This window comes from Xylocopa sonorina, chromosome 10, assembly GCF_050948175.1.
Source record: "Xylocopa sonorina isolate GNS202 chromosome 10, iyXylSono1_principal, whole genome shotgun sequence".
Lineage (NCBI taxonomy): Eukaryota > Metazoa > Arthropoda > Insecta > Hymenoptera > Apidae > Xylocopa > Xylocopa sonorina.
Genome location: NC_135202.1, coordinates 10118098 through 10135693, shown reverse-complemented (window position 1 = coordinate 10135693; position 17596 = coordinate 10118098). Strand labels below are relative to the sequence as shown.

Below are 17596 nucleotides of genomic sequence, written 5' to 3'. Positions count from 1 at the left end.
ATGGCACTGTGTCGCGTTTTATTTAGATTTCTCGAAACGCGGCTCTTGGACGGACACGGACGATCGTTTATTTTTTCAGCTTACGATCGGATACGTCTCGACTGGGTGCGATCTGCAACCGCGTCGATGGTAACGATCTTTATTATTAATGGCGTTCGTAGATTTCGAGGTTCACGTCGCTCGATGGTGGAAAAGAGGTTCTAAAAATCCTCTCGCTGCCGTCAGGGATATGTTAATCATCTCTCGAGAGCGACCAGCGTGTACTTGTCATGCATCCTGAAACGTTCTCGCATAACCGAGCGAACAGTCTCCGCGAAAGATGAAAAAAGGGATAACGCATTCGCTGAAATGGTTCTCTCTCTCTGGTCGTTTATTGTTCGAGGTAGGTCAGTGGAGTAAAAAGTTGGGCTGACGGTAAAAATTGAGCCACGGTTACAGTCCGATGACATTTGGGACATTTTCGAACCGTGGAAGATAAAACTGTGACATTGTTCCGGTTTTTGAAATCAGAAATGCAACCTGTTTACTCTAATCGTGCATTAATCCAATTGCAGGAACGATCGACAGGATATGGAGTCATATATCCAATCAAATGGTCCAAAAAAACGAACAGAGTACTTTGCGATCAGGATCGATCGACTCCTAATGGATACGCGAAAAAAGCTATCAGTCGATCCAGTTCAGATTTGCCGTCTAATCGAGTAGACAGACAGTGGACAAGAAGATCGCAGAGATCGATCTGAACGTTCTGAATCATCGATCGGTTGACGTTAGACGAGGATGAAAGACGAACGATACGATGGCGACTTAATTTGAATTTTTGGCGACTTAGTCGCGGTGTTACACGAATAATATTTCCTCTACGATAGATTTAACGTCCGCAATGAGTATAATAGTCACTTTAGATTTAAACAAGATCGCTTTGACGATCAGTTGAGCATAAACTTATATCGCGAGTTATAGTAATTACGATCCGATCGAGGCATTGCAAATTGAGGGGTAGGAAGTTTATTGACTCGTCTGTCGACTGATAAACTCAGAGACGCGGGAGTTTAGAGACAGTTGGATCGGTGATAAACCGTGATAATGACCCGAGAAAGTGTCTGCAGCGAGCGTGAACCCTTTCTTCGTCCCATATCGGCGTAATACCAGTCTCATTCGAGCGCACGTAATAGAGGTGTGGGCAGCAAGAAGCAGAAACGTCGTTTTGCCTATCGCGTATCTCGATCGCTGTCGGAATGAATCGTCATACGTGCTCGTTTACAAGCAAATAGTCTTATTCGACACGCGATACCCTCGAACCTCGTCAAAGAAGAAGGTAACGAAGCAACGACTTGCATCGTTTCTGTGAAACGGCGTAAAAATCGATGTCAAACCGCGGCCTACATTTCGCACGGAACGAACACAGGATTTCGTTTCTGTCGCTGGGTGGAAAAATCCGATGGACAATAAGATTCGTTGCCCCCTTCGTTGCCCCGTTGCAATTTCCATGCTGCTGCTTTGCATAATTCGCGAATAATTTCATTGTTTCGGGACAGCGGAGGGCAAAAAGAGTGGCCCTCGTCACGTCTGGCCGCGTTCACGGTTCGCTCAACGTCCACTTTCGGTGGCCCCCATTTCCGCGTCGAGTTCAAAATCCGATCCGCGTACCAGCGCAACGTGGATGCAACGATCCTAATTGGCCATTAGCAATTTCGATTATCGTGCTCGCGAAGAGTTACGACGTGAATTGTTTAAGTCACCGGTGTGATCCGTGAACGTCCATCAATTCGATCCACCAGGGGCGAAACTCTGGTTTATGGGCACAATTATCCGGCAGAGGCTCGTTTCGCGGTACGCGATTACGAAGTAGCTCCAGGAAACGCTGATCGATTCCGGTGAAAGTATCGAGCTCGTTCAATGTCACGCTCCCTCCACGTTTGTTCATTTCTGACTGCAAGAAGAATAACAGCCCAGTCGATTTTGTTCTTCCATCCGCGGCTATAGGCGGTGACCAAGGAATTGTGCCATCTGGTGAAACGTAAAACGGCAAAATTGTCGCGATTAAGTGCTCGTAAATGCCGTGGAAACAATCTGCATCTCTCTCGGACGTCCAGACACGTATGGACGCTGGAAAAACGCTACCTGAATACCTGACTTTTTTTCATTTAGAAAAAAGAAACGAGGTAAGGATTTGTCTAGATCTCGCTCTCTCCCTGGCAATCGACTGCGAACGATGGATAAATTATTCATCGACGATGTTCCGTGGTTGCGTTCCCGAGAAAATATCGCTGAAAATTCAGCAGGTGCTCGCGAGACGATCGACAAAGTTTTCGACGAGCGCACCTCGCGTCTTGGCTTTCGTTTTCTTCGCGAGGAGCAACGGACGCGCAAGTGGGCCATCCTGCGAGCGCCGATCTGCGTCCAGTTGGTCAGGAACAACCGAATCGTGGCTTCGAACCACCTGTCCGGGGACATCGATGTGTCGTCGAAACGCTGACCCCGTTTCTAACGACGAGGAGAATTTGCTCGACTTGTACAGTGTGAATCGTCTTGTTCGCAAATAGAATGCAATGTAGCGCCACGCGAAGTGTAACTGGAGATCTAATGCGCTTGTTTGATTAGTCCGTGGCGATATAAACCGGATAAAGCATTTCTTGACGAGCCGCTACTCTGGGAATATTATATTTATTGCGGTAATTAATATCTTATACCCCTTTTTGTTGTCATCCGTGCGCGCTTTCCACGGTATTTTATTTACCAGTGGCCAGGAATGCGATACGAATTCCTTCGGTCGTTAGCTATCGACGAATCTAGATGTATCTATAAATTAGAAAGGTCGCAAAATAAAGGAGAGACCGTACGTTTCCAATGGACGACAGTAGAAAATGGAAAAGGCTGCGGTTGACTGGAAAAAAAGGATCGTGACGAGATGAAAGATGGAATTTGGTATTCGAAATCGGTAATTACACTTATTGACGCTACGTGATTTTGCATGGACAATTAATAGGCACAGTTATTATCGCGAGGCTGATTGGCGTTTAGAAAGTTGCTGGTTAATCGTAATACGGCGCGGTCCGTGCTGTAAATAATAACCTTCTTAATATGGGAACCTATAACAAGGACAAATGTGTGTCAACGATCGTGCTAATCCGGGAAAAAAAGGACGAGTATCATCGATCAACGCGACCAGAAGTATGCTCGATTAACATACGAATAAACTCTCTCACTGGTGAAAAAGTATACGCAGGATACGTGCGTGTCATGGTTTTCTTTGGATCAATAGATTTCACTCGAAGTCATTCAGTGAATGCGACTCGCTCGAGAATCAGATGAGGTAGGAGTCGGAAATTTGCTGGATCGCGACTCGAATGTCGACGAACCTGGTACTCCATCAACGACTTTATCGTTGTCACAAAATAACACGGAATAGCTCCTACTTATCGCAAACTATGACTGCATACGTCCGCTTTGAGTCAATAAGGAAATCGAGGATAGGTCAAGGATAGCATCAGAAAAGAAAACTTACAGCAAGAAAGAAATTTCCATGACACTGAATGGAGTAATGTGTCTCACAAGAGTGGAACCAATAGTAACTCCATCTAACGTAGGGTTGGCTAACCAGAACCGAAGGGTTGAAATCAACAACCACCCAAACCACTTACCATCCGCCACGTCCTAAATACCAAACGTTCTTTCCAAACAACCCTTCCCATCAATCGACAAACAATTCTTCCACCCTTTCTGTTCACCACCCAAGACAAGTTACCAAAACCAAGTACAATATTCAAGATTCAAAATCTACCACCATCTCTTGGCAAACGAAACAAACGGCGAAGAGTCGAGGGCGGTGGTCGCGCAGGCGTGCATGTTCATCGATAATACAAACAGTCCAGGAGGTGAGAAGCAGGGAAGCGCGTGGATCGAAAGGTCGAGCAGGGCGATATCGCGTCGAGACGCTGGAACCGTTCAGTCGCTGGCGAGAGACGCGATATCATAAGCGTCCCGCGTCTCGCGAGGATCGCGTCGAATCGTTCTGGGACGGTTCGTGAGCACGAGGTCTTACGAGGCCTCTGCTGGTGTTGTTAGCCTCCGTGGAACCGGTAATACGTGGTGGGGTGCACGCAGCAGCATCGTGGCACGGTGGGAGACTGGCAGAAGAGAGAGAGAGAGAGTTACCGTTTGGTAGGAGAGGAAACGAGTTACAGGAGCAGGAAGGACCTGGTAAGATGTCGGAAGGCAAGGATGCGGGTTTGTCGAGCGACGAGAGAAGAGTCGACATCGAGAAGCCATACTGGGATCAGAGTACGTACCAGGGCAGGGCGTTGCACTTCCTCACAGTGACGAACCCTCTGAATTTGTTCGCCACCGCCAAGCAATTGGAACACGCGCGAGACGTGGTCGCGAAGTACAGGTAACGCGCACGATTGACAAGTATGACGCAGTGGAACTGGCCATCCTTAGCGGCAGTCCACGAGTGTATGTTAAACAGTGCTTGTTTATGTTCCCTCGTGTTTTAACGACGCCGCTGTTCCGTGTTAATGGCAGGAAGGGAGACAGCCTGCGCCAATTGGGGGTCACGGAGGATGAGTTGTGGAAATGCAAATACCTGTACGACAGTGCCTTTCACCCTGACACGGGCGAGAAAATGTTGACGATCGGTCGGATGAGCGCCCAGGTCCCCATGAACATGATGATCACCGGCTGCATGTTGACGTTCTACAAGTACGTAACGGTGACGTTAATGTGCTAGATAGAAATTCGATCGAGGAAACGGGAACGGATTATCAAATGGAACGGCCTTGAACGATCGATAAGACCGGGAACCTTTCACCTCTCGTCTAGCTTCTAAATCGAGAGATCGCGTACGCGAGCGATCGTGCCAATAAACTCGCAGTCGCGCTTTCAGACGGTTAAGATAAACGCGGAGACGATAATTACCATGTTGCACCAACGTTTATCTACGCACGTTCTAATAAAATAGAGACTCCTGATAATAAATAAAATACTCTGTGGGAGAAGGTGAAGAAAGAATTTGGAGTCGAATAAAAATCACTGATGCATTTCATTTATTATTCGTTTCAGAACGACCACACACGTAGTCTTTTGGCAATGGGTGAACCAGTCGTTCAACGCGTTGGTGAACTACACGAACCGCAGTGGTTCCAGCCCTATCCCCATGAGCACGACCCTGCAGAGCTACGCGATCGCGACTGGAGGGGCTGTGGTGACAGCCCTCGGTCTGAATCGACTATTTCGGAATTCACCGCCCTTGGTGGGTCGATTGGTGCCGTTCGCCGCTGTGGCCGCTGCCAACTGTGTAAATATCCCGTTCATGAGGATGCCTGAGCTGCAGAATGGTATTGAACTGTTGACGGAAGACGGGACGAAGGTTGGGAACAGCAAGCGTGCCGCCAAGAAGGCTATAGCTGCTGTTACCTTGTCTCGTATTCTAATGGCTTCGCCCAGTATGAGTAAGCATTTGCGTTTATTAAAACGTTGTTTCGTCCATCGTTTAATACTGGTATTCGTTTCAGTACTGGCGCCAGTCGTGATGAACTTTATGGATCGACGACAGATGCTCCGCAACGCGAAATGGGCGATCGTGCCCATACAAGTTCTAATCTGCGGTGTGTGTCTCACGTTCGCCACTCCTCTCTGTTGCGCCCTGTTCGTGCAACGGGTGCCAATCTCAGTGAACGATTTGGAGCCAGAGGTGCGAGACCAGGTGCTCTCTAAGGATCCTAGTCTTCAAACGGTGTACTATAATAAAGGTCTTTGAGCGGGTCGCAAGGTGGGAACGTTGCGCGAGAGAATTTCGATGATTACAGCAATGTATCGCGAGTTGGAATTAGATCCAGCTCGCGACAGTCTCGAGAACAGAGTCGTAAAGACTTGAGAGAGGGTTCTGTAACGGAGAACCAATATACCAACGTTTTGTTCGTCGAACGTTCGCTACGGCTACCAAAGACTTCCATCCAAGGACAAGTAACGAAGACAATAAATCAGTAGAATAAAGGAACGTTTATTCTATACGTTTTGACAGTTGATTACTCGATGGATTTAGTTTAAGTCGGAGGCATTGAGCTCTAACGATTCCCTTTTGCATCTCTGATCGAAATCCGGACCGATCTTTCGCACGGGTGGCAAAGGCCTTATCTTCCTACCGTGTCGACCGGTTTTCCTTTGCCAGAGACCGCTTCTCGGTCGATTTCCAAGCTCCCTATTTTTCTGCGCGCTCCCGATAGGCGTCGAGTCGTGCTCTATGTTCGACAACCTACCGACAGTCGCCATGCAAGTCTCGTGCAGGCTGAACTCCTTCTTGCTTGGCATTTTAACTATCACTCGATCTTCCTCGTCTCTCCTCATAACCACGCCGCACGTACCAGCGGAGTGAATGAGTACACCGCCTGCGCCTGGATATTTCTCCACGCAATGAACGACCGTTCCTCTGGGCAACGCTCCTAGCGGGAAAGCATCCCCCTCGTAAGCTCTGACTGGATTTGGAGGGATGCCACGGTGGGTGCGGATCACGTCGCCGATTTTCATGTTCACCGTGGCGAGGATGTACTCCAAGTCGCCACCGCTTCCGACCAGAGCGACGTTCGTTGTCCTACAGCCATCCTTGAATATCTCCAAGACCTTCGTTTCCTTTGGAGGCACTTTAAGGTCGGTTGGCCCATCCCTGAACCATTTGATCCAGTGGTATTTGTGCTTGATACCTCCGCCGATTCCTTTCGCCACCAATCTTCCTGTTCCGATAACAAGTTTATATTACACACGCGAATTCAAATTCCCGCCACGATGGGGAACTGTTTTATCGACCAGCGACTGCATTATCGACCAGGACAAACGAAAACAATTACTACACGGGCGACTCTGCGAGTGCGTACTTTAAACGGTAAATTACTCCGGTTAGAATTAATATTGCGAGATATAATATTGTGTCAAGAGACGCAAAAATCGTGGAAATACGGAACGCGAGAAGAAGATTGGAATGATACGCAAACCTGTAACTGGATCTCTGCCTCCTAAATTGGTAACCTCCAAAGGCTCGACTGTGTACTCGTCTTTGTAATGAACGATTCTTCGGAAGCTCTTCCCTTGGACTCCAGGTTTTGGAACTTTTGGAAGAGTCCATCTACTCCTCACGAACTGCACTTGAAACGACGGCGAGGCAGATTTCCAACAAATTTCCACTGCTTGTTTCGCGAGAACACGGCTGACCAACGACATGGTAGACATGTTGAGTCGGTTCGACGAGAGTGCCTATCATGTCGGCCTCGAAGACCGTTCGATTCGAACGGACGCCATCAGATGTCGCTACGAATGTTTCCACGAAACATAATTCGTAAGATTGAATTGGTGCGCACAAGTTAGTATCCCGTTTCGTCTTGTAATTTAAAATTTCGAGTCTGATAATGAATTTACGCTAGCGCGGTCGAAAGTTTGTACAACGCGGTGGTTTTTAGCAATTGTACGAAATAGTTTTTAATTCAAATTTTAGAATTATACGCGCTACGGACTTGGAATTAAACAACTAGGTGTTTGCATCTTATGAACGGCAACGCAATTAGCGGGCGATTATAAAACGGGGATGAAACGGGGGAGAAACGGCGGAGGGCGAAAAATGGGGCGTGCCGTGTATATTCATCAGGTACGTTTTACCGGTGCCATTATATTTATACGAAAGATAAAACACCGTTATCGGAAATCAATAAATGATTTTCCGTGCTGACGAGCAATGCACCGTCGTTTCATGCTAAATTTTCGCCGGTGCATAAATATAAAATGCATTATCGCCGGTGCACGTTAAATCTCTCCCCGTACACGGGAAAAAGTGGCGAGTCGTTAAATAACGATACGCGGTATAAAACGCGGGAAGCGCGCGAGCGCCTCCTCGCATCCCCTCTGCACCCCCGCTGCACCCTATCTCGGATACGTACTCGTGGAGAACGATCGTTCCCAACATTTTTGGTAAAAATCCCAAGCGACACTTTCTCTATTATCCGTGAAACTCGAACACGATCAAATTGGGAACGCCGTTCGATGCGGCACTCGTAACCGGTGGCTGCACAATGATCCGCCCTCCTAATCGTGGCCCGTTTCGCGGGCTTTTTGAAATAGTAATGACGAGTAAACGGTTGTGCAAGGTCTCTCGGAGGCGTCTCGCGCGTTGCTCGAAGGAGCAAGAACGCGCGGACCAAGTACCGCGAGCCCTCGTCGCGATGGAGGAACAGCAACGCGACGAAGATGGAGGTAAAGGAGCAAAAGGGACGCAGGACGAAGGAGAGAGAGAGAGAGATATAAAGAGAGAGTGAGGAGGGTAGGAACGCTTAATTGGCCTGGGGTAATTATTTTATTAAGTGAGAAGATGGCGGATGGAATGCTAAGAGAGAGAGCATGCTGTGGTGCGGTCTGGCGGGTAGGTTGCGTCGGTGCGAGAGGGTTGAAGGGGTTGGGGTGCCTGAAGGGTGGAGCGAGCAGTGGCGGCGGCAGGTGACGTTGTGGAGAGCGTTTAAAATACCTACGTACACCGCGGACGTGAATACCGCGGAGCCAGTTCCTACCCCCCTCGAAGCGTGTATATGCGAACGCGGTCGCCGCAACTTTCCGCCCTGTACGTGTGTGTATCCGCGTGCACGCGTGATTCTCCTCTATCTAGAGAGATCCCACTCTCTCTCTCTCTCTCTTTTCATCGTCGATGTTATACGTTCATGCGCGCAGCACGCGTCGAATGGGCACGAAAGGGATGGACGAAGCCGCGGGAAGGGTCTTTGGACGGCGGAAAGAGACGGAGAAAGAGGAATCGTTGGCGCGGGAAGAAGAGGTAGGGCGAACGGAAGGGAGGGAAACGGTGCTTGCGCGCGCGTTCACCGCGTTTCTCTGTTGGTCGCGAAGGAGGAACATCTATTACCCGGTACACGGGTCGGAGGGGGACGGGAGGATGGAATCGTCGAGGGAGGGGTGCGGGCAAGAGTAGTCGAGCGGCAAATTGTCCGCCATCTTACCCACCTTATACCTTATCTCACACCCTCACCGTAACCACCCTTAACCCCCTTCCTCCGTGGTCTCCTCCTCCAGCCGGTTCTTCTCATCCTACACGCGCACCCTCCGCACCCTCCAACCCTCTACCATTCTGTTTCCTTTCATCCTGCGAACCTCCATCTTCCTGCTCGCTTTCTCTCGGCGGTACCCCGCCGCGCTGCCGCCTCGAAAGCTTTAGATTACCTACCCCTTATAAGCGCTCGTGTTGCCCATTTATTACCACGACTACTCGCGACTACTACGAAACCGAGACCACCACCTCCTTCCCGCTACCTTCTTCGTCCTTTTCACCTTCCTTTTTCCGCCCCCCCTGCTCGTTCGTTTCTTCGTCGTTCGCGCCTCTCTTCTCACCACCACCGCCGCTCGTCCACCCTCCGCGCCACTCTTGCTTCCAACGTGTTTGTTGTTCGTTTATTTCTTGCTTTCTTACGTCACGGCACGGTTCTCGTTACACTTAACGGCGCCGTTGCCGTTGCACACACGTAGACACGGAGGAGCGAGGAAGTCGAATAACACGATTAGTCGAATTTGCGGGAAATGGCTTACACGTCGACGCGATCCTCGCGACGTCCGCTCCGGGAGACGTGCCAGGGATATTTAAGCTTCAAGTCCAGCTTCTACGGGGAATTGGTTCCCTCTCCACCCCCGTCTACATTTCTTTTCACGCTCGTCCGAGGAACGTTATAAACAGCCTCGAACGCCCTGGACACGAGTATCGCGTTTAAAAAGGGGGCTCTCCTCTCCCTGCCGCGTCCCCTCCTCCCTCTTCCTCATCGTTCGAAATGAGAGAAAAAGTTTCCGTTTACCAGGCTGATGCAAGAGACAGCGGTCCTGGCGGAGATACTTCTCAATATTAGTCACGCGAGGAAAGTTTCGAGAGGGGGCGGGCGATGAAAAAAAGCCCGGAGGAGAGTCGCGAAAAAAACAAGAGAGGGAGTAAAGGAGAACGATGGTCTCGGTCGATGAAACGTTTCCGCAGGGACGAGTTGCGGATGAACTGCGCGTCGAGGAAGAAAGGGGCCGCCAGAAAGGAGGAAGAGCGAGAGAGAGTGAGACAGAGAGGGGGGGGGGCGAGGGAAAACCATGGAAAAATAAAAAAAAAGGAGTAGCAGAAGAGTAAAATGCTCGGGAAAAAAGGGAAGCGAGCTGGAATCGGGAGGAATGAGAAGGAGAGAGAGGAACAGGGTTGAAAAGTGCTACGCGGAGATGGCATTTCGCATCGTAAAGTTTTGCGAGCGACCGCGGAACGGAGACGAGGAAACGAGAGGACAGAGAGCGGACACGGGACCGTGTAGACCAGAAGGGACACGATAAAGAGAGAACCACCGTTGACGGCTGGTTGCCTCGGACCTGTTCTCGTTCGTTTCCTCTCAATCCGTCGAGCGCAGGAGAGCCTTCGCTCGGTAGCATCTAGAGACGACCCACCGGAAGAGAGGATCTAGTTTGATCGAGGGCCATGAAGAACGCTAGCGTACCAACGAGGAACAGAGAACGACAGAGATACACACGTAGATGGATCAACGGAAGAAGGACGGAGGACCCAACCAGGAGGAAGAGAGAAAACTGGCTAGCATCGCGACGACGAACGATGATGCCACGAACCTGCGAAAGAAAGACAGAAAGAGGGCAGAGAGAACAGCGGTAGGATGAGAGGATTGCCACGAGGAGGTGAGGAGTCAGGAGGATGCGGTCGAAGGAGGGTGCAAATAATAACAATAATCATATTTCCCGGCAACATGGCCGCTGAAAGAGGGTGGCCGCGCAGCCTGGGACGCGTAGGAGGGAAACGTAGGTAGGGGTGAGGCAGCCAGGCAGCCAGGGAGGGTTATCATAATATTACAAACCACCGCCGCAGGGATGTATCTATACAACCCCTCGCCCTCGTCGTCCTCGTTCACTGTCCCTCTTACTCGCGTTCCATCCGCGTCCCTCTGTCCATCCTCTTCCCACCATCGTACATATCTTGCTTGATCCTCCTCGTCCTCCTCGATCTGCCGTTCCACTCGGCCTCACGGCGAGGATGTTCGCCTCTCTGTGTTCACGTATATATACAGAGACGGGCCAGCGGGGTCCTTGTGCGCGCGCGATTCGCGCGAATCGTCGTACCCGGCAATTGTCGCGTTATACACCCCCTCGCGCCACCCCCACCCAGGCAGTTCGGTGGCTGCCAGCAGCTCGTTCCGCGCCAACCCGCGTCTCTCGTCGGGCCACGGCGTCGTTCTCTGAATACGATCCCGTAGAAAATGTACATCCGCGACATGATCAGGCTTTAGTTTCCACGCCCAGCGGTGGCTCTCGTTCGCCGGAGATATTCGCTTGACGAAACACGTCCGCGGCGGCAGCACAACCCCCCGACGCAACCCCCTCGCGATTCGCAACCTCCGCCACACCATCTCCGCACCGCCTCCGTCTATGTTCGTCTCTGTTTTACCCTTTTATTTTTTTTGCTCTCTTTCCTTCTTTTTATGTGGAACGAGCCCGGGACACGTTCGAGAAAAATAATTACCTATAAATCCACCGGAGGCAACGAGTTCGATGCTTTTCAACGCGGTTCCCTTCGCGCTTTTTATCCGCCCCGTCAGCCATTGTCCGCCATCGCCGCCGCGGTGATTCCGCGTCGATTGTCTCTGATCAGAGAACCGAATTAGGAATACTATTCGAGCCGATGGAAAATGTTCTCCGTTTTATTTGTGTTTCTACGATCCCTCCTGCTGTTGTGCAGAGAACTTATCGTAATTCACTGGTTGATATTACGTTTATAATACCTTTTGAAAAGTGGTATTCCTCGTACCGATTTCTTCGCTCGCGTTCAACTTTTCCGACGTATTCACCCGTGTAACCGTGGAACGGTGGATTCCCAGACGTAATGGGTCGCTTAATCCTCGATTCGTCGGTTTGTCAGTGCAGAGGCCGGTCGCCTCTTTCTCGCGTCGAGAAAAATAACGCGGGTAGGCGAGAAACTGCGGCAGACAGACTGTCTGCGGAAGAGCCGGTCGAGTTAATTTCATCCAGATGTCGAGGAGCCTTCGAACGGTTCGTTGACTTTTCCGCGCGAACCTTCGTCGGCCCTTCTAATGGCTTTCCTGGAGTGTCCCCGTCGACGTACACGCAGGAGATACGCCCGTGAACAAAACCGGGACGGGTGTCTGTGCCGCGCGGCGGATTATTTTGCTCTCGCCACTCCCGGCTGCCGAGGGCAGGCTCGCACGGAGGAACTTCCGAGCGGAAAACTAGGTGTTACGAAGTAATTTCGCCGCGGCACGACCCGCGTGGATGCCGCGATACGCGCGCTCGCTCATTCAGCGATAATTATGTCATTTACCGAGTACGCGGACGCTCGAGTGCGCCGCGTTACGGAAATTACGAGTCTCGCGTGCGGCAATATTATTCTAATTATGCTGGCTCTCGTTTCAAATTGCGAAAGTAACGCTCTATTTATGCCGCTGTTGCATCGCCGCTGAATGGGATCGCGTAAATCGGCCGAGTAGTCGAGGGGGTGAGAAACTCTCGCTTGTCGCCTGTGCATTTCCTAATTTCCTGCGGGCAAATTTAGCTCCATCTTAGGCGAACGATCCTCCGACTAACGCTGTCGAGGATCGTCAGACGATAGGGTTTAATCGCGGTGTCGATCTCGACGAATTTCTGCCAAGGAATAATCAAAACACATCCTCTCCGCGGAGCGTGCAAGATTCATCGCGAATAGTACTCTGTACCTCTGAATTTCCCATGACACGCGCGAACTCTCTCGCCCGCCGACTAATAGATAATTAATCTACGGGAGCGTCGGTCCCGCGTCAGGCGTCCACTCGAGCCTATCCGATTATCGAATGCATTAAAGTCGACGCATCCAGCTCGAGCGACGCTTAACTTCGCGTTAAGAAGATTAAGGGGCTCCTGTCGGTGTACGCGAAGGTGTCGTCGTCGCCGTCCGAACGACGCTGGTAAAGCCGAATCGGGCTCGTGCACACGTAAAATTGCTAAAAGCCGTCTGGCTGGCTGCGGGAGGATCTCGAAGACGACAAACGACGACGACGATGACGGCGACGACGAATGGAAAAAGAGGTCCGCGCGATACATACCTATGTACAGAGGCCTTATATACGCGTACGGAAGTAAGTGGAGATCCAAAGCTGGAGCACCGCGAGCACATCGATGGTAGGGGTGCGTGGGTGTACGAGGGGGGATGGTGTCGCGAAGGGGGTGTAGGTCTCGACCGAGGATCGGCCCCCCCGGGTAAGAGTGGCGAGATCGGAGGAGGCGCGAAGGGGGAAAGGAAGCACTTAAAGAATTATCCGAACTCGCAGGAGGGATGGGATTCCTCGCAAGCACGTGCAGCCTTTCCCAGGCCAACACCTAATACCTACTAATACCGTGCCGTGTATCTATCTACCCTTTTACCGCTCTGACGCGAGTCCTACGAGGCCAGGACTACGGAAAGAGTAAGTAGGGTCGTGTTTATAAGTGGATACCTACGTAGCAGTGGGCTGCGGAGCACCCCCGACGACCGAAAGGTCGACCCGGATCCACGGATCCTCGTGACCATTCGTGAACTGGTCCTAGGCTATAGGCTGGTGACCGAGAAAAAATACTTTTCGATGTCCTTGGCTTCTTTCTTGGCTCCCGTGGTCAGCGTGTTACCCTTTGCGCGCTCTGTCTCTCGAGTCTGTAAGTACGGGGGTGGTATCTTTCGTTAGGGATGATCCATTCGTGTCTTCTTGGTGTCGTGTAAACCTTCCAACGATTCGATCGAAGCGTTCGATTAAATTGCATTCGATGGTGTTCACTTTGTTACCAGCCCTGTAGAGTCCCACTAATGGGACGCGTAGATTCATCATTAGCTCCTGCGAACTCGCTTATCCAAAGTTTCCAAGAACCCATTAATTTCCCAATTTTTCTCGATAGGTCCCGCGGAAGGGAGCCTGGGAAGGGAAGTTTACCAGATCGCAGAGTTAAGCTCCCGAGCACATGTCGCATCGGGGTCCTTCTGGAAATCCCCGCGGCTGCTCCTCCGCGGCAGACTGCTGGTCGTCCCTGGTCCCCGGGTCGACGGAACTCCTCGCTCGGCTAATTGTCTGGCCTTTTTTTCTCCTTTTTCCTTCTTTCTTTCTCGTCCGCCGTCGCTCGTGAGGATCTCGTCGAGGGTATCTCGACGCGCGTCTCGTTGCGCCGCGGCGATGGAGCGGAGGGACGCGCGCGTCTCCTGGCGCACGTGTTGCCAACGCATTCTCCGACAAATTGACTTCAGGCCTCGACGCGGTCCACGACGTCGTCCCTCCCCTCGCGCTGGCCTGTCTCTTTCGCGGTGCCCTCTGAAAACGATCCTCCCGGCCCAGCGCACCACGCTCCGTGGTCCGTGCCCACGACGACGCCTTTATTATTAGCCGCGGCGAAGCTAGTTAACCGAGTTAGTTAAGTGAGAATTATTATTTAGCTGTCCCGTTCCCAGCGTCCTGCCTCGCCACCCCCCCATTCGCCAGTCGCCGCGGCGCTCTCCTCGAGCTGAATGGAAGACGAGGCCAGTACGGAGGTGGCTATCGCCGCTGCGAGGAGCGCGTCTACGCCAACGAGAAGCCCACTCATCGTACCGGTTGTCGTCGCCGCTTCGTCTTCTCCACTCGCCGTCTTATTTGTCCAGCAGGGCCGTGGTGTCGAGCGGTTTACGATTTCCGACTACTTTTCCATGACGTTTCTTTCAGCTCGCGGCTGCACGAAGAATCAGCTGGCACGACGTTGTCGTGTGGCAAGGGGCGAGGACGGAGGAATGTTTAGGGGTATTTAGAGATAGAATTGTTGCGCGCCGCTCGGGGTGGGCGAGGAGGACGCGGCGGTGAAGGCTTGTTGGTTTTGGTAGGCTGCTCCGGGTGGGATTAATGTCGTGGCAATGAACGTGCTTGAGGTCGCGAGGCGAGTTTTAATTGCGCGGGTAAACCGTGAGACGACTGCGAAATGTTAAGCGCTCGCCCGTTTCTAAGGTGCTAGAAACGCGTTGCCCGCGGATGGTGGATCTTTGGCGTGGAGGGGAATGCAAATTGTCTGCGAAATTGATTGTAGTTGTTTTGAAACGCGTGGAATTCTAAATATTTTTTCGATCCCAATAGATCTTTCCGTTTCTTCGTGAAGTTATTCGATGTTCAAAAAGTGCAAACTAGCTTCTGTCTGGAAGGTAGGAAGTTCGCAATTTTCAGAGAAAATACGCTAGAACGCGAATTAACCTCGACGATCCCCCAGCTTATATTATACACGTACCGTTCGACTCTCACTCTGTGCTGCACCATTGACACGCAATTAAGTGCCCACCCTTAAATCTCGTCACCCCAAACGCATCTATTTACCAGGTCAGCTGAGAGTTTCTCACACTTGGCTGGCCTCCCTTTTTGTCCGCGCTATCCCAAATCCGTTTCACAGTCGGTGCAATCGTTATCGACGACAATCGCAGCCATCGTTCGAAGATATAAAAAAAAAAAAAAAAAAACAGAATCAAGTACACACATAGAAAATAGATCCCACGCGACCGTTTACCATTGCGTAAACCGTACGGGTCCGCTCGTAACTCTTAAATCGAACGTAACCCGCTTTCGATGGCTCTAACCTGGCCGTGCTCTGTTCCGAATCGCTAGAATCCTGACCAGCCACGGTCCATCGGGTATGTACGCGTCGTTCGAGTCGACTGCCAGGGGATCGCGGGACTATTCTATGCCCTCCTAGAACCGATCGTGGAAGTTTAGAGGGTGAAAAGGTGGACAGTGGGGAAGGACGAGGGGAAATCGAGGTGGAAGCGAGTCAGTCGATGCTCTTATCTGTCTACGGGTACGTCGTAACGATTACCCGGTCGGTCTGTGTGCACGTAGGTGGGCGAGCAGGAGAGAGGGTCTCCTTCTGCTCGAGTTCACCAGTACAGGGGTCAGAGGGATACGTTCGCCAGTTTAGAGATATTTCGTGGAGGGAGGACGCGGCGCGGAACCGTTCCCCGGACGGGATGGGACTGCCTCTTAATTAGCTCTTAAGCGAAAGGCAATTTGTACGCGGATATAAGCCCAAGTACAAACTTCTCCGGTGGCGGTGTTTTAAGCGTTTACGTAAAGTTTGAATCGCGACCGCGAGAGAGCCCAGCCGGTTCTCCCGATCCGGTTACTTGAAACTCTCTTGTTGTCCTCCGTGCGGGGATCTTTATCCCTCGGTCGCTGGAGAAGAAAGAAACTGTCGAGCGAAGCTTGAGTAACCGTTGGTCGAGACTTCTGCAACGGATTTCGAAACGAGGCTAACGAGATCCAACCGAGAGAAAATATAATCGTACGAGACGATGGATAATTATACAAAGAATCGTAGAAGATACCACTTACAGAAGGACGAGAGTGATTCAAGGTGGATATTTAGTCGAGATTTCTGTTGCCCCCGTGAAATTGCTGTTCGAACGACATTCGAATTCGCGATCGATTAAAAAGGAAGAGCCCCATAACACTGGTTGGGTGGGTCGCGAAATCCAGCGTCGAATAAAATCGTGTACCAGCTAGGAAGCGAACGGATAAATTACCAGGCGAGATTGCGTGGAATGAAAACAGGCAATAAAGATATCGGGGGCGGACCACCCCCCGACGGCCGTGAAAAGGGGGATGCGGGAGCTGGATGAAGCCGGCGTGTAGCGGCGCCGAAACGAGAACCGTCCTGGGGAAGGAGTTTTCGCATTCATACGAAACGTCGTTGCGATAAAAAAATTCGTGCTCTGGGCAGGTTCTCGGTTGCGCGCGATGACGCGGAATAGAGGCGAGCCCGTAGAGCGAGCCTCATATCGTATTAATAGGCAATCCGGACAGCCGAGGGGTGTCATAAACTCGAACCCCTAATACTCGCCTAAACTACCTCGGTTAAATAATGGAATCCCTATTCCCGCCCGCTGAACGCCGCCGACGTCCCTCCGCGCGCGCCTTCCTCCGCCGTTTCGCCGCCCCGCGCCACCAATTCCCCCTCGTTCCTCGCCTAGCGCAGAAACTACCCGGGGCTTTGTATTTCTCGTTGCGGCTTCCTATCCGCGGCGACGAGAATATCCGTGCCACCGCGCCCGAGATATCGCCCTGTACACCGACACGCGGCTATGATCGTCGCGCAAATTAGCTGCCAATGCTCGATTATTCGCGACCTCCTTCGCGCGTTACACGCGCGAGCAGACGGACGGATAGATTTACTTGGCTCCGCGGCACATCGTCCCGTAGGATCGTTTCAAACGGGTTCTCGCAGCTACCTTCATCAGTCTCTTCTCATCATCTTCCTACGGGTTTTCGTATCGCGCGATCGTACCCCGTCGTGAATTGTATTCCCTCGGATAGACGAGTGGGAATCGTTTATTCACCCTCTGAATGACTAGTCAACGGGGTAATTCTTCCGAGTTGGTCTGATGACCATTGTAACCGAGCGTGGTGCCATTTAATCAAGCACAGATAGCGTCGCAACGCGCGGCAACGACCAGCCGGAATACTAGAAACGCAATAAAGGAGAGGCCACGAATACGCTGTCTGAATTTCGCAGGCCAATGAGCCACGGAATTCCTGAGGACGCGAGAGGAGCGCCAGTGAAT

General features: G+C 51.4%; 2 protein-coding genes across 2 annotated transcripts; one reads left to right on the top strand and one right to left on the bottom strand.

Moving 5' to 3' along the window:
- The first annotated feature begins 4116 nt into the window (after positions 1–4116).
- Positions 4117–5823, top strand: Sfxn1-3 (Sideroflexin-1-3). Its single transcript, XM_076903503.1, has 4 exons — positions 4117–4393; positions 4528–4704; positions 5065–5453; positions 5517–5823. Exons 1-4 carry the CDS (start codon positions 4209–4211, stop codon positions 5759–5761), a joined length of 996 nt encoding a protein of 331 aa, XP_076759618.1. The 5' UTR covers positions 4117–4208; the 3' UTR covers positions 5762–5823.
- A 204-nt stretch (positions 5824–6027) lies between these two features.
- On the bottom strand, positions 6028–7243 carry Mrpl2 (mitochondrial ribosomal protein L2). The gene is made up of 2 exons (XM_076902319.1): positions 6990–7243; positions 6028–6731 (listed from the first exon to the last, which is right to left on the bottom strand). Exons 1-2 carry the CDS (start codon positions 7222–7224, stop codon positions 6043–6045), a joined length of 924 nt encoding a protein of 307 aa, XP_076758434.1. The 5' UTR covers positions 7225–7243; the 3' UTR covers positions 6028–6042.
- Between the last annotated feature and the right edge of the window lie 10353 nt (positions 7244–17596).

Bases quoted from the DNA above. Each gene is read 5' to 3' on its own strand.
- Mrpl2 (XM_076902319.1), bottom strand. From the start codon at position 7,224: ATGTCTACCATGTCGTTGGTCAGCCGTGTTCTCGCGAAACAAGCAGTG. The intron at 6,732-6,989 runs GTTTGCGTATCA...TTATCGGAACAG, and splicing joins AGGCAGAGATCCAGTTACAG to GAAGATTGGTGGCGAAAGGA.
- Sfxn1-3 (XM_076903503.1), top strand. From the start codon at position 4,209: ATGTCGGAAGGCAAGGATGCGGGTTTGTCGAGCGACGAGAGAAGAGTC. The intron at 4,705-5,064 runs GTACGTAACGGT...TATTCGTTTCAG, and splicing joins TGCATGTTGACGTTCTACAA to AACGACCACACACGTAGTCT. The intron at 5,454-5,516 runs GTAAGCATTTGC...TATTCGTTTCAG, and splicing joins AATGGCTTCGCCCAGTATGA to TACTGGCGCCAGTCGTGATG.